We start from the raw sequence: 27,373 nt of genomic DNA, 5'->3' as shown, positions 1-27,373 counted from the left end.
ACCAAGCTGCCACTGTTGGGCCCCTGAGCAAGGCCCTTAACCCTCAGTTGCTCAGCTGTATAAAAAAAGAGATAATGTACTGTAAGTCGCTCTGGATAAGGGCGTCTGCCAAAATGCTGTAAATGTAAATGTCTCAATATCAGACTTCTACTAATTTCTCTGTGTAATTTAAAGTGTAATAAAAATGGTACACTTCCATCTCCATTTTGTTTTGTGTGCTGAGCTCACACATTTCCAGTTAAATAACATATACAGCTTGGATTTGCAAGTAATTAAATGGCCATAACATTTACTTAATCAATTTTCTTAATCATTAGTGATACGTTGATGGCTATGAAAACAATACAATGTGATTCTTTAGTGCAGTTTCATAGTGGCACTTCATGTTAACGCTTTTCACTAGAGGCATGGACTCCGAACAGATGTTCATGAGATGTGACACATACCTAGAAAATCTAATGTTCTAATTAAGGCAAAGTGTTTATTACATTGTGAAAAACAGGATGAATGACTGCTCCTTTAAAGGTTAGGGATAACAGTGACGGTGAGACAAGATCTTTTTTTTTTTACTCTGTTAGGGTGAATGCAAAGGTTAAATAAAAGATAAACGAAAGCTAGAGCTGTCTTTACAGGATATAACGTTATCTGTTTAAAGAAATGTCCAGACAACAGTTCATCAGTTGATGACCTCTGCTTTAAAACAAGTGATGTCATTGGATGGTAAAATTGGATTGGATTGTTTCCATTGAAATGGAAAATATTTAGAGTAATCCACGAGCAAGAGAAAGAGAGAGAGAGAGAGAGAGAGAGAGAGAGAGTTTATAACTCTAAAGCTATAATTACCATTAAACCCAAATGTTGCTGCAATTACGACAGCAGTAAGTGACTCATCAGTAGAAAACTGATGTCCGATATTAACCGAGCCGTTTTTCATGCTCGCCTGACTGATTCTGTGACTTGATAATTGCCTCGTCCTGATGGTTCTGATGGCTCTGATGGCTGCCGGCAGATAAGAAAGTTGAGATTTGGGTTTCCATGTTTATGTTGGGCACGACTGAAATTCCTTTAAAAAAATAGGAGTCTCTAATAACATTCCCAATTCAGGAGAGTCCTCTCATTCAGAGTCTGAAGGTAACACTAAACTGCCTCTTTTTTGTTCATTGTTTTCTCATGCTAAAGACCCTGGCAGGAACGCTTACAGTGTCCTTTAATCTGTGTAAACGTATACAGTGGTATAAAGTTCATCAAAACACGACAAGGATCTATGACCTGGGCGTATTTTCTCAGTAGAAGCTGATATGAGGAACTTTGTGTGAACTTCCAGTTCTCCTGAGATGTTGTTTCTTTTCACATATGTCTGATTTTCTACTTTCTACTTAGAAGACTGTGGGTTTATGGCAGCAGGAAGTTGAAGGCACTAGAATCTAGTCGTTCTTGTGATAATCAGCATGAGATGAACAAAGCAGCCAAAATGCGCCATACTAGAAACGTTGGAGTGACTTCCACCATGCAAAAATCTGTTGTGTGACCAGTCCATCATTTTCCCTTCTTCAGCGATCAAAACACAGCCATCTGAGCACTGCAGGGCCCCAGAACGAAGGACCTAGGGCCTCCTGTAGTGTGATATTTTCATTGATGCCAAAAAAAAGCCACTTGCTTCTGATTCTCAGCTGCCAGGCTAGATAAGATTTACTCATCTGGGAAACTTTACATCAAATCAGCTCTTTGCATTGGGTTAGCTCAATTCCTTGTATTACCAGAATTCCTGTTTCTTGTTTGTTTGTTCTTCGATGTGGTAACTAAGGGGCTTTTTAAACCTGGTCACTTCATGCGTTTTCTGTGATCAGATATATATCCAATGATAAAAAGACCAGGTCTAAATGCCCTCCGAAACGGTTTCGAGACGGATATAAATCCGATGGTTCAAACCACTTCAGGAGGTGGTCTGGGATGCGTTTCAGATGAAACTGGACAGGTGTAAATGAATGTGGTTGTTCAAGCCACATACGTCAGTGCTATACTCCTCCCAAACGGAAGTACGTCACTCGCAGGTGACTCACGAGTCGTGCATCGCACCAGAAACAAATAACATGGACGACCCGCAGGCACTTATTGCTCTTTGGAGTGATGAAAGCGTCCAACAAAAGCTTTGTAAAACATATAGAAACAAAAGTATATTTAAGTATAAACACCAACGCGTGTTCTATTTCAATTACCTCAGAAATAAGGTAAAAATATATTTGCATTTTGGGCGGGAGTAGAAAGATCGGATTGATAATCGATTCGCCGAGACGCATTTATGTGGCCTTATGTAAATGGAACAGTTTTAACAAATCAGATAGCTATCGGATCAGAGAAAACACACGAAGTGACCAGGTGTAAAAAGGCCCTAAGAGTAAAATAATGTGCAAAATCATCCTATAGCTCTATAACTTGTGGCACATTCAAGTTTAGGCAGCAACTCCAGTCGGGAAAAAATTCAAACCCAAAACACTTGACATTTCGGCTAATCAACTTGGGGTAATTTGGGGTAATAACTTCCAGTTCCTTCCCTGTTTACAGATTGACGTCAAATCAACATGGCCACAAAGTCTACAAACAGTGTAAAATCCCTGTTTTATATTTTTTAAATTGGTATTGGCTTTAGATCTGTTAATATATAATTAATATTGTCGATTGTCACTGTTTTGGGAAGATAATCATCAACGTTATTAGTTGTGTTGTCCGTTTTATCTCTGTTTCGGTGTTATTATGGAGAAGTGTGAATTGTTTGCTTAGAAAATGAACTATTTTATTTTTACAGTTCTGTCAGGACACTGTTGGGTTTCTGTATGTAGAGTATACTGACTCTGTGAATGTGGGACTTTGTGTTAAGCTGCTGGTGATGGGGAATGGGATTGGGATGGAAGTAACGATACTCTACATACAGAAACCCAACAGGTTCCTAAATAATTTTAATTGAATTGCAGTATTAAGTTCATTCATTGGTGTATCCTGATTAAAAATGTCCGTTTTCAGAAAACGGCATACTGCTAGAAAGGGTTAAATTAGTTATCACTTGTTAAGTTGGTTTGTTTCCAGGGAACCAAAACATGGAAGCATCCTGGAGCTTTCACTTGCCCAGTGGGACAGCTAGGTGCAGTTACTGTAAGTCTAGTCTAGGCATGTTATTGATAGGTTGGATAATTTCCTTGTGTAGAAATTTAGAAATTAATAAATTTGCCTTTATTCTGTCCTGGTGTTCAGCACTGAGAACAAAAGGAATCTAACACAATTCAGAAACAGTGTATGACTCAGGCTCTGCATCTCAAATAAAAAGAATACATACCTAGGGATCCAAGAATGAAAGGGAAAAAAAAAAACACTCTCCCAACTTTGAGTGTGTTTTTCCCGCATTGCATGCTCTGTGTATTTATATAACTACAGGTGGGGAGAAGATTAAGGCACAGTTCTTTAGCTGATGGATCACTTGGTTCATGCTGAAGCTGCACACACACATACACACATACACAGACACACTCCAAGTGTGTTACGCAAGATTCTTAGGAGACCATGACCACGGGAGGTAGAGTTAGCAGTGGTGTGGAAATAAGATATTTTTGGTTGTTCTTCAAAATGCCTGCTCACAGGAGTAGAAAAAGATCCAGCCTGTATGAATCTGATGTCCCATAACATTGAATAATAATAAGATGACCTAAAAAATTTCCTTATATACGATACACAATTGAATGTTGAACAAATTGCCTGGATATTATAATAATTTTTATAAACAATTTCCAATCTGAAATTGGAATCCTTGCTCTCATGATGCTCTGAAATCAGTACAGAATGATATACAGGGAAAAATGAGAGCTCAAAGGTCAAACGTGCGCTCTGATCCTGATATATTTTAGTAGAAACACAGCTATAAAAGCATTTTTTTCTCCACTGACTGTTCAACACTTTGACACTGAACACACTACATCTGTCGCTACATACATTCATAAATGTTACATAACAAGCCTGGTTTAAAGAGCTGCCTGACACTTTATTTTTATTTCATTTAAAGTGCAACTTCTAATGTAACTATTAGAAATTAGGAACTATTCTCTGTACAGTTTTGAATCATATCAGATAAATAGTGAATCAGCGTATACTGTTGCTGAGATTTATAGTATTATATCAGTAGTGAATCAAATTTGATCGTTGCTGAACTGAAACGAATTGTATCGATGTTGATTGGAAGCCTATAAGATCTCAGTTCTGAATCGAATTGTACTTGTTGCCGAACCGAATCAAATCGGATCAGTGGCGAATCGGTTTGTAATCGTGCTGAAGAGAATTGTATTAAATGAGTTGTGAATCAATAGTGTCAGTACCAGTGCTGAACTGAATCATATTGGCCTATTACTGAATCAACATGTGTTGGTGCTGAACCGAATCATATTGGGTCAGTAGTGAATGGGCTGAAGAGAACTGTAACGTAACAGATAAGTAGTGAACCGAACTTTATTGGTGCTAAATATGAATCATACTTTATGAATCAAATTGTATGAGTGCTGAACTTAATCATATTGGGTCAGTAGTAAACCGAAATGTATAGGTGATGAATCGAATTCTATCAGTGTTGAACTCAATTTATAGATTACAATGTCCTTTGTCCACTGACTCATTGGAAAACGTAAAGGAAACATGTGACCATTATAATCAGACACAATGTGAGTCTATAGCTGTTACTATAGAAACAACGATGAAGTATTAGAACAGAAACCTTGCAGCCAGCACTACTGTCAGCACTTCTGTTATAGACTATTAATCAACACCTTCTGACCAGTCCGATACAATAATACAAGAGTGCTGGGCTATAAGTTATTAGATTGTCTGTGCTCCAATGCAAATGAGCTGGATGTCCATGTTACTGGTATCATAATATGCTGAGCCTACAAGCATAATTCTCACTACACCATAAACAACTGGCATATTAATAAAAAATTAAGTACATTCATGATGCTAACCAAAAGCATAAAATCTGGCTGCAGGTTTCAAGCTGTTTTCGAAGCTAAATATGATGTTACTGCAATCAAATTGTTTCTGTAATTGAAATCTGATTAAATATTTTGTTTCTTAATTAGCTAACAACTGCGAGGTTGCTGATGCTTGGCACTTTTCGATGATTAGCCAACAAAGGCCTTGAAATTTGTTTCAGTTATTACGTAATAAAAATAAACAATGAAATAAGCCATTTTAGAAAGCTACAGTAAAGCTGGGAAAGATCTTGATAATACAGAGATATTTAGAAACCGGAGGTATTGTTTGAGGGGAAATGCTGTGTGCTATGAAAAGCCTTTGTGTTTCATAGGCCGCGTTCACACTGCAAGTCTTAATGCTCAAGATATTTTGCTCAGATCTGATTTTTTGTTTGGCTGTTCACATTACCCTTTAAAATGTGGCCTATATCAGATACCAGTGTGAACTGTTTGCTGTTTCGAACTGACCCGCATGCGCAAACGAACAATAACAATGACGTCACAGGCAGCACGCCGTTGCGCTAAAAAGTTGGCGAGGTTATGGAGGAAGTATTGTATCATCTGGTGCAAGCAAACATATCATGTAATGCTATAATGTGATGTATTCAATGCAAGCATTATGAGCTGGTTCACGTAACCACTTTATATAACACTCTTAACACACACATTACCAGTCACGTTTGTGTCACGTTTTCGCAAGGAAAAAAGTTTCGGCGGCGCAAGAAAGAAAAAAAAGGTTTCGTCGGCGCATAATTGTGACGAATGTCAATGTAGATTGACGTAAAAGTCGCATCAAATCCGCCTTGGCTGTTCACACTGCAGCCACATTGGAAAAGATCAGATTTGGGTCTGATATGGAAGATTTGAGTGTTCACACTACTCCTGAAGAAGTCTGACCTGGTCACTTGACCCCAAAAAAATCGGATTTGGGCCACTTTTACCTGCAGTGTGAACGTGGCCATAGAGAGATACATAGTGTCAGCGATGCGGGGACAAAAACAGACCCAAATGCAGGATAGCTAAAATAAACGGATTTATTAACTTAAAAAAACACAAAACAGGGACAAGGACGAGACAAAGGACATGACAAAGACGACAAGGATTCCGCGCAACCATAGGCAACGCGGCACGGCTAAATGCACATGACAATTAACATATAGGGAACAGGTGTGCAGAGACAGGGACAAGGCACACGGCGAGGCAGGTGGGGGAGCAAGGCACATGACGAGGCAGGTGAGGGGAGCAAGGCACATGACGAGGCAGGTGGGGGGAGCAAGGCACACGGTGGCACAGCCAGAGAGGGCCAAGCGACGTCCACAGCCAAGCTGAAGGGCTGAGTGACGTCCATAGCCGAGCAGAAGGCCCGAGCACAACCCCCGTCACACCGCGGCCAGACCACGTCTCGAAAACCAGAATGGGGGAGGGCAGGAAAACAATCCTCCGCCACTGAGCAAAAAAATAAACAAAAAGGTCCATACGGGCCTGCAACACCCCCCGCGGACAGGAAGTGAGGCGGCGTCCTCCACGGAAAACCAGGAAGTGAAGCGACATCCCTCACTGGAACAGTTGTCACAGGGCACTGAGAAAGAAAATAAAACAAAACCGAGCTTGTGACATCGTCCGGCGGCGGCGTCCACTGTGGGAAACCGGAAGCGAAGCGGCGTCCCTCACCGGAAACAAATGCAGACCAATGTCACCCAAAAAAAAAATAAAGAAAAAAGACAAATGTCCAGGGAAAAACAGGGCAGGAAAACCAGTCCAGAGAAAAAAAAATACTCCCACAGAGCCGGTCCAGACTGAGGCTATCCTGCTGGGTCTGAGTCTGGTGGAATCCTTCTGTCAATGAAGCGGGGCTAAAAACAGACCCAAATGCAGGGTAGCCAAAATAAACTGGATTTATTAACTTAAAAACACAAAACAGAAACAAGGAATCGACAAACTACATGACAAAGACGACAAGGATTCCGCGCCGCCATAGGCAACGGAACGGCTAAATACACATGACAATTAACACATAAGGAACAGGTGTGCTGAGACGGGGAGGAAGAGACAAGGGCGGGGCAGACACGTGACACAGAACATAAACAGAAACACATGGCCAAAGTCCGGGCTGGATCCTGACATATAGACTGACATTGAGGGGATGGGTTAATAAAGATAATCAGCTTGGAGGCGGAAGTCTACTTCCTGTTAGAAGGTTTCAAATACTACTGAAGGGACAATGAACGTCTGTGACACTCTTCCATGAAGCGAGGGACGGAAGAGAAGAGAAGAAAACACAAAGTGACTCCCTGTGAACACATATAAATGATTATCGCGTGTCAGATTATTACTCCCACTGACGCGGCTCTATGTCTGAAGTGGAGTCCTGTGTTTTCTGTATTGTTTTTTCCTCCAAACCATTTGTAAGAGGTTACGAGGAAAAATGGCTCTAAACGCACTGAAACTTATTCAGAGTGAAATTACACGTGCCGCAACGGGCCGAATGAAAAATGACACAGGATTCATTCATGTGGTGGAGGGAAAACAAATGACGGATCAGAGTGCGAGGAAAAACAGCACCTGTGTGGGACATTAATAAACCGTGTGTGTACACATAAGTGGCGTGTAATGAGAGGGATTATAAATGCAGCGCGTCCATGTTTTTTTTTTGTTTTTTGTTTTTTTAAGAGAGTGCAGCACTCACCGGGTGTGAGAGAGCGAGAGAAATGAAAAGAAAAAAAAAACGAGGGAACGACGGTGTTTGGAGATTTTATGCACAAAGTAGCGGGTAAATTATAGTTTTCAAGGTAGAATCCGCAGTAAATGATCCAAAACAATGTTCAGAGGCATTATGCAGAATATTTATGTTGTATTGGCAGACGGACAGACAGATAAGTTGATAGACAGAGAGACAGGTGAAATTATAGACTTGTCTGTCTATAGATGGAAAGTGAATGAGTACATGGGCAGACAAGTGTATAATTTTACCTGTCTGTCTTTCTGTATTTCACTGTCTTTAGATAGAGAGTGAATGAGTAGATGGACAGACAGGTGAGTAAATGAGTAGATGGACAGACAGGTGAGTAAATGAGTAGATGAAGAGACAGGTGAGTAAATGAGTAGATGGACAGACAGGTGAGTAAATGAGTAGATGGACAGACATATTTAGACGAGTAGGTAGATAGACAGACAAGTAAATGAGTTGATGGACAGAGAGATAGACATACAGACAGCCAAGGAGATGAGTAGATGGACAGACAGACAAGGAGATGAGTAGATGGACAGACAGACAAGGAGATGAGTAGATGGACAGACAGACAAGGAGATGAGTAGATGGACAGACAGACAAGTAAATGAGTAGATGGACAGACAGACAGACATACAGACAGCCAAGGGGATGAGTAGATGGACAGACAGATGAGTAGCTGGACAGACAGGGGAGCAGATAGATAGACAGACGAGTAAATCAGTACATAGACAGCCAGATAGGTAGATGGACCGACATACAGACAGACAACAAGGTGGACCGATGGACTAAGTCTCATATTAACATACATGTTATTACTGTGTTGCTTCTTTCAGGGTTTTTAGGGGTTTGTTTTGGGCTTTTGCACTACAAATTATTCTTTGTTTTAGTTTGTTCCAGCTTGTGTTTCAGCTTCTTTCTTGGTTTTAACCAGAGCCACAGGACACAGGGTGTGCCACCATGCTGTTTTTCATGTAATATATTTATAGTTTGTGGGAAATTGTGGCCATTTTTTGTTTTTTTTTTTGTGTTTTTTTTTTTTATATGAAGGATTTTCCCAGACCACTATATATGTATATACCCATATGCATTCATTTCAGTCATCTCCCTCTCCCTCTCTCCCTCTCTCTCTCTCTCTCTCTCCTTCCCCCCTCTATCTCTTTCTCCCTTTCTCTCTCTCCCTCTTTCTCTCTCTCCCTCTCCTTCCCTCTCTCTCTCTCTCTCTCTCTCTCTCTCTCCTTCTCCCTCTTTCTCTTTCCACACACAGATCAGCCATAATATTTAAACCACTGACAGGTGAAGTAAATAACATTGATTATCCAGTTACAACAGTATTTGTCCAGAGATGGGATATATTTTGCCAACAAGAACCAAATTGTGATGGCTGGTGGCTGGATCTCCATAACGTCAGGTTGTTCCCAGTATGCAGTGGTTAGTACCTACCAAAGGTGGTCCCAATAAGGTGGTCTAAAATTCTTCAAATTCTTCATGTTCTTTGAGGAACAGCTGCTACCTAACATTCATTCATTCATTCATCTTCTACCGCTTATCCAAACTACCTCGGGTCACGGGGAGCCTGTGCCTATCTCAGGCGTCATTGGGCCTCAGGCGTCATACACCCTGGACGGAGTGCCAACCCATCGCAGGGCACACACACACTCTCATTCACTCACACACATACACACTAGGGACAATTTTCCAGAGAAGCCAATCAACCTACCATGCATGTCTTTGGACCAGGGGAGGAAACCGGAGTACCCGGAGGAAACCCCCAAGGCACGGGGAGAACATGCAAACTCCACACACACAAGGTGGAGGCGGGAATCGAACCCCCAACCCTGGAGGTGTGAGGCGAACGTGCTAACCACTAAGCCACCGTGCCCCCCCGCTACCTAACATCTTAGTGCCAAATAACACAGCACACCTTCATACAGGTGGTTTTAACATTATGGCTGCTACATATGTATAAAGTACAATAAAACTAAATGTGACATATTAACATCTTCCCCTACTGAGGAAATTGGTTTGGTGTGCTTTAAAGGTAAGCCCCATCACGGGTCTGTGCCTATAAGACGTTGGATTATCAATTTAGGACGCCATTACAGACTGAATTGCTGTCCTCTGAGCTGAAGTTGCATCAGGCAAATTGTAAAAATAATGACTTGCTCTGGAGAAAGAAAGAAAAAAAAAAGCCGAGCATCTCCTGAATCTCAACTAGCCTTGAGCTCTCTACTTCATCGCACCATTCATTAAAAATAATGCAAGAGCAAGAAAAATACGCCATGCTATGCCTTTTTCATCAAGCAAATTTCTTATAGTGTGACTTTTAATAAGCAAAAGCTTCAGTTGTGGCCCGGAGCCTGTGAGCGAAGTGAAATGTACACAACAAGAGGCGCATGCAGCTAAGGGCAAAAATTACAAGTTGTACTTATTATGTAGCAACATAAACCAACAGGATATATATATATATATATATATATATATATGTGTGTGTGTGTCCTTCTGAGATCATAGGAGCTAATAACACACCCTAATGAGCTGTTGCTGCTCAATGCTGGATGTGAAGTCGAATTTAAGTCCACACGTTATTTATTCCAGTCCACTGATGCATAATTAATGCAGTGAAAATTCGACGCATGTTGTGCAAGTGGACCAGAAAGTTCTGCATGGTTTAAAGGGCACTTGGGTGATACAGCTCGGGTCTACGATATAAAGCGTAAGCGTCCGAGACATTGTTTTGAGACAGAGAACATAACAGATTGTTTCCTGACATCAGTAAGATCTCTGAAAAGTGGACACTGATTGATAGACAGCCCTGCGATGGGTTGGCACTCCGTCCAGGGTGTATCCTGCCTTGATGCCCGATGACGCCTGAGATAGGCACAGGCTCCCCGTGACCCGAGGTAGTTCGGATAAGCGGTAGAAAATGAGTGAGAGAGTGAGTGAGAGTGATTGATAGACACTCATTCCGCACAGTTCATCTCATCTCAGTACTACAAGATTGCCTGTATATATTAGAGAAATGAACTCAACACTCTTGTTCTATAAAATTATTGCTTAATTTAAAGGTGGGGTTTGAGAAATGCTTCAGAAAACTGAGAAAACTTGAGAAAAGAGGTGTTATTTGTGTAGTAACAGCGTTTAGCTCAGGAGTTATTGACTCGGGAAACTCCAATCTGTGAATATGTGACCAACTTTACTTAAGACGCCGAGGCGCTTTTTTCCTTCTCGATAGGTGAGTAACGTTGGTTTTGTTTTGTTACACAGAACTAATATATGCCTTTGTCCTTTGCATGATTATGCTTGTGTGTCATTTTTGCTTGTTTGTTTATCTGCAATCGTATTGTTCTTCCCTTCAGCTATGATAAAGACACATTTCTTTTCATTAGTTGCCTGGGTTACGTATGTATGTGTGGGCGGAGCTATCAATACAGGGGTGGGACCCTTTTGGGTTAAGGGCGTGATGTTTTGGTGTTATATGTCAACATTGGCTTTCAAACAATGGAGACCCCACCTTTAATCTAAAATCAACTCCTCTTAGGTTTATGCAAATTTTATTTGGTTGCGATTCAGCCTTCAGTTCTGAGAGATTTTTACTCAAAATTTTCTTATTCGGTTGCCAGATTGTAACACTTTTATGTAGAAGAAAAAAAATGGTTAAAATGAGAAAAACAAGCTTTTCACTTTGAGCGAGCTTGAAATGATTAAAACATGTATAGATATGTTTAATAATCATATCATTTTTCAAATAAATTTTAATACTATACGTTTTATAAATTTGATTAAACTTAAAATATTTTCACTTGTGTGATTAGTTTTGGCTGCAGTTCAAATCGCAAGATTTTATTATATTATTTGCAAATCTATTTTGTTTCAATAGTATCAATCTCAAAATCCTTCCAATGCACTAAAACATGTACCTGCTAAAAATATATCACATGATGCACTGGAACAACAATGGAGCATCAATGTTAACTATATTCCTTTGCTGTAAATCTGGACATCGTACTTTCTGAAGCCTCTTGGATAATGTTTCATTGTTGATACATAAATAAATACAAAAAAAATGTAAAAAGTGGCGAAGAGCAAACTTCGTTTAAAAATGGAAGTAGCATGCTATCGTCGTTGACGCTCTCAACAGATTACGTAGGTTACATTTTTTTGTTTTAGTTCAATTTAAAATGTAACTATTTTAGTTCATTTCTTTTACTTTATTTGACGTTCTACAGACGGTGTGTTTCATTCCTTTTAAGGTACTAGCTAGATTTATTATGTAGGGAGCTATGGAGCTGATTGAAACGCGCCCCCGATCAGTCCCTCACCAACGTCATTGCAGCCTTTTTGACCAATCAGATTTAAGAATTCAAAAGCGTAGCGTTTAAAATGACCCCGTTTATCACGTTCTTCCCAGGTCAGCGCTAACAAAACGTTTAAACAGACTTTACTGTGAAATTGTACTTTGATCTGAGTTGTAAACAAATGAACTCTGTGTGTAAACTACGTACTTTATGGCAGACGCTCTATGCATCACACTAAGTTGTGCTAAAGGGGAAAAAAATGGCTCTGCGCATGCAGCTCAATCAATACATAAACTATCCACTGTGTCTCCTGCGGTGCGAGCTGAGCTGACAAGCTGCTTAATGAATGGACGTAGTCAAAGCAGCGACTCAGCATTCCGTCTCTCCTCCTCCTCCTTTGCTTCACTCGCTCTCTCCTTCACTCCAAGCCGTTTTCTTCTGTCTTCCCTTTTACCTCTTGGACTGTTTTTTTGTCAGTTTGCTTGCTCTCTCTCTCTCTCTCTCTCTCTCTCTCTCTTATAAGTTTTTTCCCTCTGTAGAAGCTCGTGCTGCTAACAGGGTCTTGAATGTCACCATGGCAGTAGAAAATCAATGGGAAGCAGATCCTCCGTGGGCGTTGTCGTTACCTGCTGTAACTGTGCGCGTGCACTCTGCAGACAAGTAACACCGAGTCTAAGCTATTTATTATTTTTTCGGGGGAAATATTGCTGATACAACGGCATCTTTCCTCCCACTAGCTTACATCTTATACGTACCAATCCGTGCTGTATAAATGTTGCATACTTCTTCATGCAGTTTATTTCATCATTTCAGCAATATAACAGTACATCGTAATCATTTCTGACTAGTATATGAGTCATAGTAAGGTCAAATTATTTCATTTAAATGGTAATACATATTAATATGAACGATTTAAAGAAGGATTTATTTGGCATTTTAAATTTCTTGTTTCTATTTTTTCAACATTTTTTTTTTTCATATTCAAATAATTCATATAATATATTAGAAGATTCCAAAGAACGAGGCACGTGTCTCAATCAGCTCACTAGGAAACTGTCACTCGTATTGTATAACATCACCACTGGCACCACCATCTTTTTTAGGTTGTCTAAGAAAAACTATTTCGCTTGTGTGACTTTAAACAGGATCGTAGTCTAGATAGTGGATTTTGTCTCTAAATCACTCACTCACTCATTTTCTACCGCTTATCCGAACTACCTCGGGTCACGGGGAGCCTGTGCCTATCTCAGGCGTCATCGGGCATCAAGGCAAGATACACCCTGGACGGAGTGCCAACCCATCGCAGGGCACACACACACTCTCATTCGCTCACGCAATCACACACTAGGGACAATTTTTCCAGAGATGCCAATCAACCTACCATGCATGTCTTTGGACCGGGGGAGGAAACCGGAGTACCCGGAGGAAACCCCCGAGGCACGGGGAGAACATGCAAACTCCACACACACAAGGTGGAGGCGGGAATCGAACCCCCAACCCTGGAGGTGTGAGGCGAACGTGCTAACCACTAAGCCACCGTACCCCCTCTCTAAATCATTAAACACTTAAAAATCTTTTGACTCAAACAACCTTCGTATGAATTTTAAATAAAGTTCCTGGAGTCTTAAATGTGATGTAATTTCCAGAAAGGGAAAATGCATTGTGGAAATTTTAGGGCACGATCGTTGCAGTGCACTTGGGATTGAGACAGACAGCTCATGTTCAGCAGCCTCATTAGTGATCTAGTTAGCTGAGTGAGCCAAGTATTATTTTGTACTCCCAGTTCCATTTGTATTATTATAGAAATTTAAATTAAAATAAAATAGAAGACATTAAATGCAAATTATGTGGACTCAAGGAGGTCTCCTGATAACAGCATCAAACAGGAAGCTTCCCACACTTGTTAATTCATCGTTAAGCATTACATTGATGAAAGGAAGAGAGACGGATCAAAAAAATATGATGAATTCAGAATAACATGGAGTAGGGAAGAGCGAGTGTGCTCTGTTCATAAGGAATTCTCCAGTTCTCTTTGAACAGTGTTGGTTTTGAAGATGGGAACGTGCAGCGAATGTCAACTAGAAAATCAACTCTGCTGTGATCGTGCAAGTCCTAATTTCAAGGAAACTTCTCATTTTCCTTTGTAAGTATTGTTTACTGTGTGGTGGTCATTATAATCTATGCAGAATTGACTTTCAGGACTCCACCCATTTATGTAGAACACAATGCATACCTTTGTACACTTCATTTTGCAATTTATATTTGTTTTCACAAAAATCATTTCTAAACCAGGGTCACAGTATGAGCTCTTGTATATGGCGTCATCACCACTTCTATGACTTGTAACCCTTGTTCTCGGTGCAAAGGCTCTTGCACTTTGGTTAACATCTGTGTTGGTAACAGAGTTGAACCATCGAAATACTCATTCATTCGTTCATTCATTTTCTACCGCTTATCCGAACTACCTCGGGTCACGGGGAGCCTGTGCCAATCTCAAGCGTAATCGGGCATCAAGGCAGGATACACCCTGGACGGAGTGCCAACCCATCACAGGGCACACACACACACACACTCTCATTCACTCACGCAATCACACACTACGGACAATTTTCCAGAGATGCCAATCAACCTACCATGCATGTCTTTGGACCGGGGGAGAAAACCGGAGTACCCGGAGGAAACCCCCGAGGCACGGGGAGAACATGCAAACTCCACACACTCAAGGCGGAGGCGGGAATCGAACCCCCAACCCTGGAGGTGTGAGGCGAACGTGCTAACCACTAAGCCACCGTGCCCCCCAATCGAGATACTCATTTAGCCTCATTTCATTCAGATTCGTCGAAACACACCAAACTTTGAGTTAAAAAGGCATCAAGTTTGAAAAAATATCAATACCCAATAAAAAACACTTGACTCCAGAGATATTTATTGCACCCATCCTGATCTATATCTAATGTGCTTCAAAATGATTATTAGAGTTCACCTGGACCTGCACATTGGGGTTGAGAACCTTTAATACAAAGCCAAATGAGATGTCTCTAAATTCCTCATGACCAATAAGTTTAGTGTGTGTGACAAATGGACCAGTTTCCTCTCTAACGCACAGACTAAATTGGTCCCAGATTGGATCGTCTGCGCAAAATCGGGCAGGGACACCCTCGGTTAGCCATGTGCCGCAGAGGACCCTTGAAAGACAGCCGATGATGGAAGAGTGTCATTAAGAGAAAGGAAGAATGTTTCAATTTTTAAAGCTTTTCTTTTAATGGATAGTAAATGATGGTACTTCTAAAGTTTAACTGGTAGTGACATAGTCTGTCATCGCTGTACTACTGAAGAGATAACTTGGGAGTGAAAGAATGAAGCTAAATGACTTTCCCCTAGTCGTTTGTCTTTCCGAATGAAACCATGTGTCTTGGTTCAAGAGTAAATAGTAATTAAGATACAATGGTGACTGGCTGGAAATCTGATCTATGGGAAAAATGTTTATGTTGGTGTAAAAATCTAGGATCTGGCATTACGAATCCGACCTTATTTACTAACCCTCATATTTATAACAATGCTCAAATACTGGTATCTGATACCAGGCGATGTGGGCCACAAAACATTACAGCTTTCTAGAGTTATTTAGAATTTGTTGATGAAAAACAAAGTATAATCTGTGACAATATCAAAAGGACAAACTCCAGCATCTTCAAACAACCCCAGGAAACCTTTCCTGAAGAAATCATTGATGAGGTAGATGTCAGTAGATCCATTTAAAAATGGCTTTTCTGTTCATTGAACATGAAGGCTAATTGTATGAAACTATAAACCCCGCCCCCTCGCTGTGCTCCTCTTCCTCCTCCCTTCACTACCTTGGTTGTTCACACCTTCATTAGCGTAATTGTTTTCCATAAAAATGACTTGAATTGGTCAATTATTCAAGTAGTAAGAAATTCCTTACCATATTTTTCCTATATCTGACCGACCGCATATTTCTTTTTCTTTTAACTTGTATGAACGTGAAGCTGATATTTGTCGTCAATTTCCTGAGCTTCATGGTAAAAGGGCATAACCGCTTTTTTCAATACATGTAAATATTTACAATCACTTTCTTTTCTTTCATCCATCCATCTCATAAACGGCAGCAGTGAGTACAAAATGAGATTACGGATTACGACGACATCCGGAATTGCTACGGGGAAATACAAGGATACAGATGAGCTCCTTCCACTGCCCTACTTCTCCCTATGGTTTCCGAAGCCATTCTCATAAAAGTTACATATTACTGACATAAATGCTATGCCAGAGAAAGATTCATCAAAGCTGACATGAGATGAGTCTGAGCAAACAAACTCTCTCCCTCTGTGTCCCGATGTCCTCTCTCTGGCACTGCAATGGCCCACTATCTGCATTCTTAATCCCGCTTTTCAATTAAGAACCCACAGCTTGCAAATACCAGTGGGAAAACCTGCTTTAGAAGGCTGCGAAAGTAGGCAGAATCTCTTAGTGGAGGCCATTGTGACCTAACGTCCCTCAAGGCGATCTGTCAAAAAAAAAAACATTCTATAAAATATTTTATATTATCTTTCTTGCCTAAGCGTTCATTTTTCTTACTCGGTCCGTAATCAAAGATTTGGACTCATCTCTGTAGGTTCCTTTTTGGCTCCTCACATTTATTTTGTCTTCACGCCTGCTGGACATCCATGTTAATTCCGTGCAAGTAAGCTGGAATGATCTAAAACCATCTGAACGAGCAGCGTTCTGGCAGCATTAGCAACAAAAAAAAGTGTGTTTGTACATGCAATGTGATGGGAAATAAACTCTCAGTCACCACATGAAAGGAATATCATGTTTTGAAGGAAAAAGTACAAGGCAATCTTTAAAAATGCTGAAATCATGTTAATATTCATGTCAACAAACTTGTAACAAACAAACTTGATATACATGTGCTGAAAATACCTTAATTAATCCATATAGCTAGTTTATTTTCTAGCTAGCTAGCGTATTCTTCTCTCGTCAAAACACAGAACAAAACTGCTAGATGAGTGAAGTGAATAAGTGACCAGCTAAAAATGTAATTAACACAGAATGATTCCGCTAATGTAAATGCAAGTCAACTCACTGATCGCTAGCGTCGGCTTGCCATGAATGTCCTGCAGTTTTACCACTTTTTCACAAGTTCTCTATCCATTCATTCATTCATTCATTCATCTTCTACCGCTTATCCGAACTACCTCGGGTCACGGGGAGCCTGTGCCTATCTCAGGCGCCATGGGGCATCAAGGCAGGATACACCCTGCACGGAGTGCCAACCCATCACAGGGCACACACACACTCTCATTCACTCACGCAATCACACACTACGGACAATTTTCCAGAGATGCCAATCAACCTACCATGCATGTCTTTGGACCGGGGGAGGAAACCGGAGTACCCGGAGGAAACCCCCGAGGCACGGGGAGAACATGCAAACTCCACACACACAAGGCGGAGGCGGGAATTCTCTATCCATAGCAAAGAAAAAATATCTGACAACAAGAATCAGGTCAGATTTTGTTTCCTTCATATTCCCTCTCTCCTGCTGAGTAATCCTCATCCCCATGGCTGAACCACGCAGCGAACCTCCATCACCCGTTAGCAGTGGAGGTTTTCCATTTGCCTATCAGGCACAAATATCCTATTCAGCACACATTACTGAAGGGAATTAAATTGTATGGTGTGAGAGAGAGAGAGAGAGAGAGAGAGAGAGAGAGATCGAGATCTAAACGCAAAAGCTTTAAAGCAACTTAAGTTTAAAAAAAAATGTTTGTGACTTGAGCGGCTTCGATCTGCAGTCCTATCCATCGCAAGTATAAGCGCAAAAGGGGTCCAAGCATTGTGTACTGAGGACCCGATGCACTGTATAATGTCTTCAGAGAATAAGAGAGCACTCGAAGAAGAAAGAGAGAAAAAGTGAGAGAGAGTGAGTGAGAGAGAGAGATAGAGAGGACAAATTATAGCCTGGTTCCATAAGCAGAACCCGTAAAAGGCTTAGATTGAGCAAGTGACTGCTGCTTCCTTGAGATACCACATGCAAGCCAGCATCCCAATGAGTCCTGAGAAAAAGAAGAAGAAAGAGAAAAGAGAAAATTCCAGAACGGTCCAGATTTTATTTTTTTTTTTTGGCGTCTTCTTCCACTTCCTGTCACGTACACAATTTACACATTTCATTAAGTCTCCAATCAATGTGTTCAAAATGCAATCATTTGGTCTTGGTAACAAAAACAGGCATGCTTTTTCTTAGGGAACCTATTGTGCTTGAATGATTTCCACTCCCTGACACACCACACCCTGGATTGTGATTCGTTAATCACCAAAATCTCACCAAAAGACAAACAGACAAGGGCTTAGTCAGCTGTATTAAGAAATCACAATCACAATCTATTTGTAGTGTTTCTGGTCCAATCCTATTCACATAAGAACACAAAGATACACATTTGGGACCAGATGGACGGGCCCGAGGGCTACTCAGCATGCTTTTGGGTCATCGTTTATTTATAGTTGTTCAGATGATATTCTAGAAGGCAGACAGTGTAAAGTAGAACATTGAGACTCTGAAGGAATTCAGGACAACAGCCATTGTTTTCAATCCAACTATAATGACTCCTAGACTGAATTCACTCTGATTACTCTGAAATTTTGAGAAAACTATTGACTATTGGGTAAAGATAATGTTCTTGGCATAGCAGTTTTATTGAAATAATTCAACCACAAAATGTTACACACTTGGTTAATACAGAATGCATGATAAATAACTGATGCTAGTTGGCAGATCAGATTGTTAGATATTAGACTGAGAGAAAGTGAGGACCAATGTGCAAAGACCCGAGTGATCCAAATGCGGCATTCACAAAATTCCAGGGGTTTCGTTACCACGACGTAGTGGGCGTGTTTCTGGAGGTCTTGGAAAAACGCAATCTTTCAAAAAAAAAACAAAAACATACCGACGATGGATAATTAAAGACAAACCAGTCATACAGGTAGATTTTATATTTTATATCTATTATGCTTTATTATCTTACAGTTAATCTATTTTTGAAAACAAATAAACAACCAAAAACTACGGTTAGGGGTTAGGGTTAGATTATCAAATAGGCCACGCCTACCCGATGACGCAATATCTGTTACGCTGTTCTGAAATCCCTGGAAATAAGTGCATCCCATCCAAACACAGCTACTGGTCTAAACACAAGCAGTCCTAGTAAGCATTGTCGAATTACCACATGACCTTGTTTACTTATGTGTGCTTTTATTTTGTGTGGTGAATATTGGGTAAATACGTTGACTTCAGGAACACAGGAACATTTGGCTCAGTGGTTCCAGTTTGACTTGATGCTAGTCAAATATCACCAATAAAGCCAAATAAGAATATAAAATGCTTACCAATATCCAAACTTGCCTCTCGCAATCCATCTTAGTTGGTCTGCTAAGCTTGTTTTTGGCAACATCTGCCCACTTCCTGCCTTTCTAACACCCGTGGCAAAGGCTCTGCCGAGCTATTATAAGTGAGCTTAAGCCACCTGAGTCTCAACATATGAAATCTGTTCAGATCATCCATCATCTTCACAAAGACACAGAGCAGTGGTGTTAATATGGAACCCAAAGAGTGTGTGTGTGTGTGTACGATGCAGGGAGGCAGGAACATAACTGGAATAATCTGCACACCAATGAGTCGTGTCAGAAGACCGTAAAGCAAGCTTGATGAAAAATTAATGACCCCCTCACCTTTATTAATGGCTTCTGGTGGAGTATGTAGTAGGGGGCATTGCACAGACCAAAGGCAAGCAACATCTGTGCAAAAGTCAAATCTCCATCATAAATTTCCTTCTGATTTTATTCATGAACGCATTTTTTTTTGTTTTGGGAAGGGATTATCTATCTATAATGATAATGTCTACTGGTATGAAAAATATGTACAAGTGAACACAAAGAAATGATAATATCAAAGATATAACTTAATTATCTCCTGCTGGAAAAAGACAGACAGTCTTGCGACACCGAACTAGTGCGAAACCAATAAATAAAACATTTTAGGCTTTCGGGCTCCGTCTTCCACCTCATTTATTAGAAATCAATTTAGAACAATGGCACCTTATGAGAAATTTCACTTCTGGATTCAGCAATAAAACTCACATCAAACAGACTGAATATGTTGCACTTACTCCTCCATGCTAACAATGTGCATTAATAAGTAATGTACTAGCATCTCAGCACTAACTGCCAAGCACGCTCGGCTACACATGCGAAAATACCGCCGTGTTTTTCGGAACGATTTCTCCGAACGACTTCGTTCGTTCTTTTCCTTAGAGTCGAGCAAGACCAATGCATCAAGCATCATTTTATCCGGTCAAAAAAAAAAAGTCACCAAATCAAAAAGAATGGTGCTGCAATTTATTAATATCACCTTTCAAATGCTAATTTCTTTTCTCTCTCTCTCTCTCTTTTTTTTGCCTTCATGCATAAGTCATAACTCTTGAGGTTACTGCTGCTTTCTGAGTGGAGAAAGTGCTTTTATGCTACGGAGGGGGCAAGAACGAAGCCGCTGTCGGTGGCAGAGACTTAAATGGAAAAAAAAGCCTATTTAAACATTGACAGCTGTGTAAAATAACTCAGACTTGTAGATGAGAAGGCTGAAAAACAGAAGGCCAGCGGAAATATAAAAGGTCTGGTTTATGGGTTTTGTTGTTAAAGAGCTTAATTGTTAGTACTGTATGTATACAAGACACGTACGATCTTAAAGGCAAAAGTATAAAATCCTATTATTCTAGTACTATTATTCTTATACTAGTATTCATTACTCATTAATCACACACTTATTCATCACTTACTTTATAACACTCCTACGTTCTGGATAAATTTATTCATTTTAAAGGTCTATAGTAATTAATCACTCATTCTGTCCATGACTGATTGGCATAGATGTTAATGAAGGCTTCAGGTTTAATCCTTAGATCTAAATTAATATAAATCTAATGTAAAGGTAATGTGCCGATAGAAATAAGGCAAAGAAGGCAGGTATAAGTTTGTAAATGATCAGTACCTGTAGCTCAGGTCAACATAGAAACATAGAAACAGCACCTAACACAGAACAGGTGAACACAGGTGTGTAACAAGACTCACTCTCACTCATTTTCTACCGCTTATCCGAACTACCTCGGGTCACGGGGAGCCTGTGATTATCTCAGGCGTAATCGGGCATCAAGGCAGGATACACCCTGGACGGAGTGCCAACCCATCACAGGGCACACACACACACTCTCATTCACTCACGCAATCACACACTACGGACAATTTTCCAGAGATGCCAATCAACCTACCATGCATGTCTTTGGACCAGGGGAGGAAACCGGAGTACCCGGAGGAAACCCCCGAGACACGGGGAGAACATGCAAACTCCACACACACAAGGTGGAGGCAGGAATCGAACCCCCAACCCTGGAGGTGTGAGGCAAACGTGCTAACCACTAAGCCACCGTGCCCCCCTGTAACAAGACTGAAACAGACAAATGTTTACTGGAAATTTGTTCACTTCTTTGGTGCACAAAAACAAAACAGCAGTGTTTCACCACTCTTTGTAAAATGTTTCACATATGGAATGAGGAGAAAGCTCGCACAATTATCTTAAAACCTAAACAATAATTCCTTAGTCTTGATGAATTTCACAACCGCTTTAGAGAGCTATAGTATTGTTTATCACACTTGCAAACTAGCATCACTACGTTTTACCGTCTCCCGTCTCTTTTGTCTAAATGGAGAAAGTCTGAAATAGAAAGTCAGCTAGACCCATATCTACTGTACGTAGGGCTGCTTTACTTAATATTGAATTCAATTTCGTTTTATTTTTTTATTAGCGCTATAAAATTACAAAGCGGCTTAATGAGCAAAGCATTCAGGGGCAAGTATTTATCACAGTTGTTAGGAAGCAAAGTAGTTCTATGGCACTTCATCATTTTAAATGAAAGAAAAACAGCCTTTTTACTTTACATAAACAGCATAAACCTATATTAAGGCTCTTTAAATGACAGTAAATGAGGGCAAGCTATTATAAATACACTTAGATCCCAAACGGATGAAAAAGTAAATTACTAATGTGCATTACGAGGCATTAAGCAACTGGTTATTGCAGGGCTTGTCCACAGAGTCTCTTCTACACCTTATAACAGAATGCTTTCAAGGGTTTTTACTCCTTACTTAACTGTTCGCATTGTGATCGCGATCAAAGTACAGTTAATTGTCCAAGCTTAACGTCAGCCAATAACTGGAATGCCATGAGGTTTTCCCATTTGAATCACCTCTATGGTGCCAAAAATACACCCACACTCCTGCAGATGTCCTCAGCCTACGACATGGAAAGAGACGTGAGCCGTATTTAAATGTTTGCTGAGTGAAGGAAAAGTTTGAAGCTGAATCACTGTGACAGCTTTCACCGTGGATGCGTCTCAATCAGCTTTCTAGCCTCCTAGGTGGCGAATCAGTATACCGTATACACAAAGTGGGGCTCTGGTAAGGACTCTGGATCACTAGACATTGAGACACTGATAACTGATAAGCAATCACCAGTGTAAAAACCCAAACATTTCAAATATTTAGATTTTATACGTCATAGAAATGTTAGCTTAATCACAGATTAAGATTTCTGTCAGGATCGTAAGCTAGCTAGTGGATTTTGAAATCGTTCATAATTGTAATAATCATTTGTGAGAAAAAACAATGATAACAAGCAACATACTTATTTAGCTTTCCTAAAATTTTTCTCATGCTAGTTTTGTCAGTAAGGGAACTCAGTCAGCATCGATACTCACTGGGTTTTGCAGTGCATTGTGGGATTGAGTGAATGGTCCAGTATAGTGGAAGGATTTTTTTGCGATCAATAGAGAAAGGCGGGGGGCACGGTGGCTTAGTGGTTAGCACGTTCGCCTCACACCTCCAGGGTTGGGAGTTCGCCTCCGCCTTGTGTGTGTGGAGTTTGCATGTTCTCCCCGTGCCTCGGGGGTTTCTTCCGGGTACTCCGGTTTCCTCCTCCGGTCCAAAGACATTCATGGTAGGTTGATTGGCATCTCTGGAAAATTGTCCGTAGTGTGTGAGTGCGTGAGTGAATGAGAGTGTGTGTGTGTTTGGCCCTGTGATGGGTTGGCACTCCGTCCAGGTGGTATCCTGCCTTGATGCCCGATGACGCCTGAGATAGGCACAGGCTCCCTGTGACCCAAGGTAGTTCGGATAAGCGGTAGAAGATGAATGAATGAATAGAGAAAGGCCTTAAAATGTCCAAGTCTTTGCTTTGACTAGTAAACTAGTTAGCTTACTGAGACACATCCTTAGTATTCAAATGAAATGTTTCCAAATGCTGCCAAATTAACCCTGTTGCTGAGGTAGGTTTCTGAAGGGGATGGATTATGTGAAAAAAAATGGAGTCACTAACTACGTTACAGATGTGTTTGGAGACGTATTTCTTTCACTAGGATATTTTTGGCCCAAAATAGACTCCGTCAATCCATCAAACCCCAAAACACCGGCACAGAGGAGTTTCAACTGGTGAAGAAAACCGTATATCCTGCAGCATTACCCAAAAAAAAAAACTGCCCTCATAGCTTGTAAACAAAGTAATCGACATCAATATATGTTCCTTCAGGCTGCTGGCTTCATCCCTGCAACCACAACCGTCTGTGATATTGAGGAAGTACAGGATAAATATAGAATATAGTAGCTCTCACACCTCTTTCAGCTTTGTATCAAATCAAACCACTGGGTCGCCACTTTGTTGTTGTAAAGTCACAGAGAGTGTAACTTAAGAGCAGACAAAGCCTGAGAGATGCTGAGCAATAAAGTGTGTCCGTATTTCATACACCAGTGGACTGGAGATGGCAGGAAGGGCCAAAGAGCACACCGAGAAGTTTCTTTTGTCTTCCATTAATAACAATAAGAAGAAGGAAAAGAAGAAAGCTTTTTATTTATGCCTACCAAAAACAATGACAAAAAGAGGACGATATCTATTTTAAATATATAATGAAAGGGGAAGTAAAAAATACAGGAATTTAACAAATTGGAAAGTAATGTGCGAGTAAAAATAATAAAACTAATTAACTTTAGAAAGTGTACAAAGGCAGAAATACGATAATCTATGATAATCTTTATTAATATCTGTAGCATTGATCGAATCAGAAAACAAGGCATTTTTCTCTTTTGAACCTCACATCGAATTCACATCCGAATTGATCGTGTTAAAAGCAAATTCATCACTAATCTAATCTAATCTAAATACCGAATAACACATTTCTATACATTATTTAAACAAATTTTCTCCATCTGCCTACAGGATATTAACATATTAAGTCTTTAGTAAAATTGCAGTAGTTTCATACAAGTGGTAAATGTATTACCATAATGCTTTAATGAATATTCATAGGCACCCCACGTCGCACCACATGCTTGATCTCCAACCCATTTGGAAGACTCCAGATCATTTTATTGTTTTAGTTTTATAGCCTACATTCATACCGTTGTGTAAAACAATAATTATTGCCGTCCCACAGTGCTGTTAAATTCTCGACTGCTCAGGTGTTTTTATAACAGCGGATTTGACGGCTTAATAAAATGAATTTAATTCGTTAGCATTGCTAGAGTAACTATAGCAGAATTTCTATAGTATTTTTTAAAAAGTCTCCAATTTTCAGAACTTTCTGACATGTGACTGCTAACAAGCCGTTTTATTTTTTTTCTTTATTTGTTTATTCGTCTTATTAACTTTAAGAGAGCTTTACAGCTGCTATTGTGGTTAATAAAATAAAATAAAAGTATAAAATAATGTTCTTTAAAAAAACAAAAAGGATCAAAGGAATAAAACATCATCGTGTCATCGAACGACCTTTCGTTATTTATTATCATCTACAGCATGCCCTGTCGTATCATTTCACTATTTACTTTTACTTTCACTTACTTTTGACTTTTAGTTTATATCCTTATAGCATCTGTGTGCGTTCAATATTAACTATTCAGACTCCTGTATGCTACACTATAGTAACTGTTCAGGACATCGTGGATATTGTCAGCGATCAGTGCTTTTATACAGCATGTCAGTAGATATTAATGTTAATTATTACTCAAAAATAAGTATAGTTCTCAATTTTCCCTGTTTAATACCTCCATTTTGTCTAATTCTTCACTAGCAGGAGACTCTAGCAGTATACCCTGTGAATGTAGTGCACAGTTAATACTGATTTAAAGTGCAAGAGTGCACCTTAGGGTATAATTATACATCTTAGAAGAGTTTAAAAAACCACAAATCTTTCACCTTTTCTCCAAGGTGAAAGATATACAAAAGGTACAAAAGATCGCCCCTCGAGGGTACCAATTCAGTGGACACTTTCAACCGGTTTGATTTCGGTTGTAGCCTCAATGCTTGCATTGTAGCAACTATTCTCATTTCCCTGTCTTGATTTTGTGCTTAATAATAAGGTGCTTTTCATTTTGGATATATTACACAGAAAAATCATCTGCCTTAAATGTACAGTGCGTAAGAGTTGCTGCTGTATTCATAATCGCAATCCTGTGCTCATCCCAGGACTCCATCCATCTATTACTTTTACACCCATTTACACAATGTATAGGAGGAGAAAACTCTATAAACCAAACCCCTAACCCGCAGCGGTATGAGGCACACATGGTAACCAAGAAGCCACCGGGTTCCTTTGCTCCATGCCAGGACTCTTTATCCACAATCTGTTCATACTGAACACACCTGCCACTGTTACATTTTACACCTCTTACAGTTTCTTCCACAGGTCATCTCGCTGTCGCCTCTAGCTATATATATGTGTGTGTGTGTGTGTGTGTGTGTGTGTGTATTGATCAATATCAATAACAATATTGATCACCTTTGGGTGTAAACTATTATTATTATTATTATTATTATTATTATTATTATTATTATTATTATTATTATTGTTGTTGTTGTTGTTGTTGTTATGGGTCCAAGCACTGATGGCACTTTTTAAATGTTCTACTTATTATTATTCATGTTATTATTATTATTATCAGTAGTAATAGTACCAGGTGTATAAGTACTAGTAATAGAAATAGAAGAAGTTGTAGTGCCATCATTACCTGCCAGGAGCTGGAGGGAATCTCGGCAAACCTGCCAATGCCGCCAAACGCGTAGCATGTGTACATGTGGTCCAGAGACTCGGAGCAGTGCCAGAGCAGGCCGAAACTGACCGAGTGGCCGCTCCTCCCGTGATGCTGCTCCTTCACGATCCACGCGGGAGAGATGAAGCTGAAGCTGCACAGCGCAACGAGCGCGGCGGTCAGCAGCAGCCAGAAGCAGCCCACACAGCTGAACATGGTGCCGGTGCCACCCGCGGCTTCTTTCCTGTCCCGGTCAAGCAGTACATGCATCTGGAGTGCGCGCGCTATACGTGGAAACGAACATACTATGTTTTGGTGAAACAGTATTACATACAAGTGACGTGCGTGGGAATATATAAAGCTTTTAATCCCCGTAACTGATCAAGGCGCGTGGCACGAAGTTTAGGAGGACGTAAATCCCAACATGCGCGACTTCCAACAGGACGCGGTATTCCAAAGGACGCATGCACTGTCAGTGACAGCTGGTGCACGTGATTCAAAGCACAAATACGAGTTGAAATCAGAACGGTCTTTATCAGAGCTCTTGCAAGCTGCCCAGCTGTCACACGGGCGTGTAAACACTAGTGAATGGTTACAGGAGCTCCTCTCTAGGCGCGTGCGCGCGTCAGACGCCGGTGGGCGTCACCTCGAGATGTTTTCAGTGGCCACAGTGAAACCTGCATATTCTGTTCGTACTGCAGTGAGATTAACTGACTTATAACTGACTTATGCACGTGCGAATCACCTTATTCTGTCTCTACAGTGCTGACCCACGTGTCACCTTTTGAGTCTCACCTGAACACTGAACCTTTGCATAGTCTGTGTCTGTCCCGTGCATATCTCAGCATTTAGCTCTGTTTGTTTTTGTAGAACAGCAAAGTTCCTATTTAAGTCTCTCATGAGGTCTCAGGGAGTTTTTCATTGCCGCTGCCTTGTGCATTAATTGTGAACTTCGGATGTTCACTCATACATTTACATTTCTGGCATTAAGCAGACACTTTTATCCAGAGTGACTTACCATTTATACCACTGAGCAATTAAGGGTTATGGGCTTTGATCAGGGCAGCTTAGTGGCCATGGGATTCGAACTCATGTCCTTCTGGTCAGTAGTCCAACACCTTAACCACTAGTCCCCCCTTGACACTATGAGTGGGATCCTGATAAAACATCCAAATGTCCTGCAACCTTCTCCTTGTGAA

The 27,373-nt window shown here is 40.4% G+C and overlaps 1 protein-coding gene across 2 annotated transcripts in view; it reads right to left on the bottom strand.

The window, feature by feature from the left end:
* The window catches only part of LOC132841243 (LHFPL tetraspan subfamily member 7 protein), a 115,354-nt gene extending 88,608 nt beyond the window's left edge, over nucleotides 1–26,746 (bottom strand). For both annotated transcript variants that reach the window (XM_060863512.1, XM_060863513.1), the window contains exon 1: nucleotides 26,154–26,746. In XM_060863512.1, coding sequence (XP_060719495.1) covers nucleotides 26,154–26,444 — 291 coding nt within the window. In that variant the 5' untranslated portion in view covers nucleotides 26,445–26,746. The remainder of the gene's footprint in view (nucleotides 1–26,153) is intronic.
* Between the last annotated feature and the right edge of the window lie 627 nt (nucleotides 26,747–27,373).

The sequence above is a fragment of the Tachysurus vachellii genome, chromosome 26, assembly GCF_030014155.1.
Source record: "Tachysurus vachellii isolate PV-2020 chromosome 26, HZAU_Pvac_v1, whole genome shotgun sequence".
Taxonomy (NCBI): domain Eukaryota; kingdom Metazoa; phylum Chordata; class Actinopteri; order Siluriformes; family Bagridae; genus Tachysurus; species Tachysurus vachellii.
The sequence above is the reverse complement of the archived record's forward strand: the minus strand, read 5'-3'. Positions and strand labels throughout refer to the sequence as shown.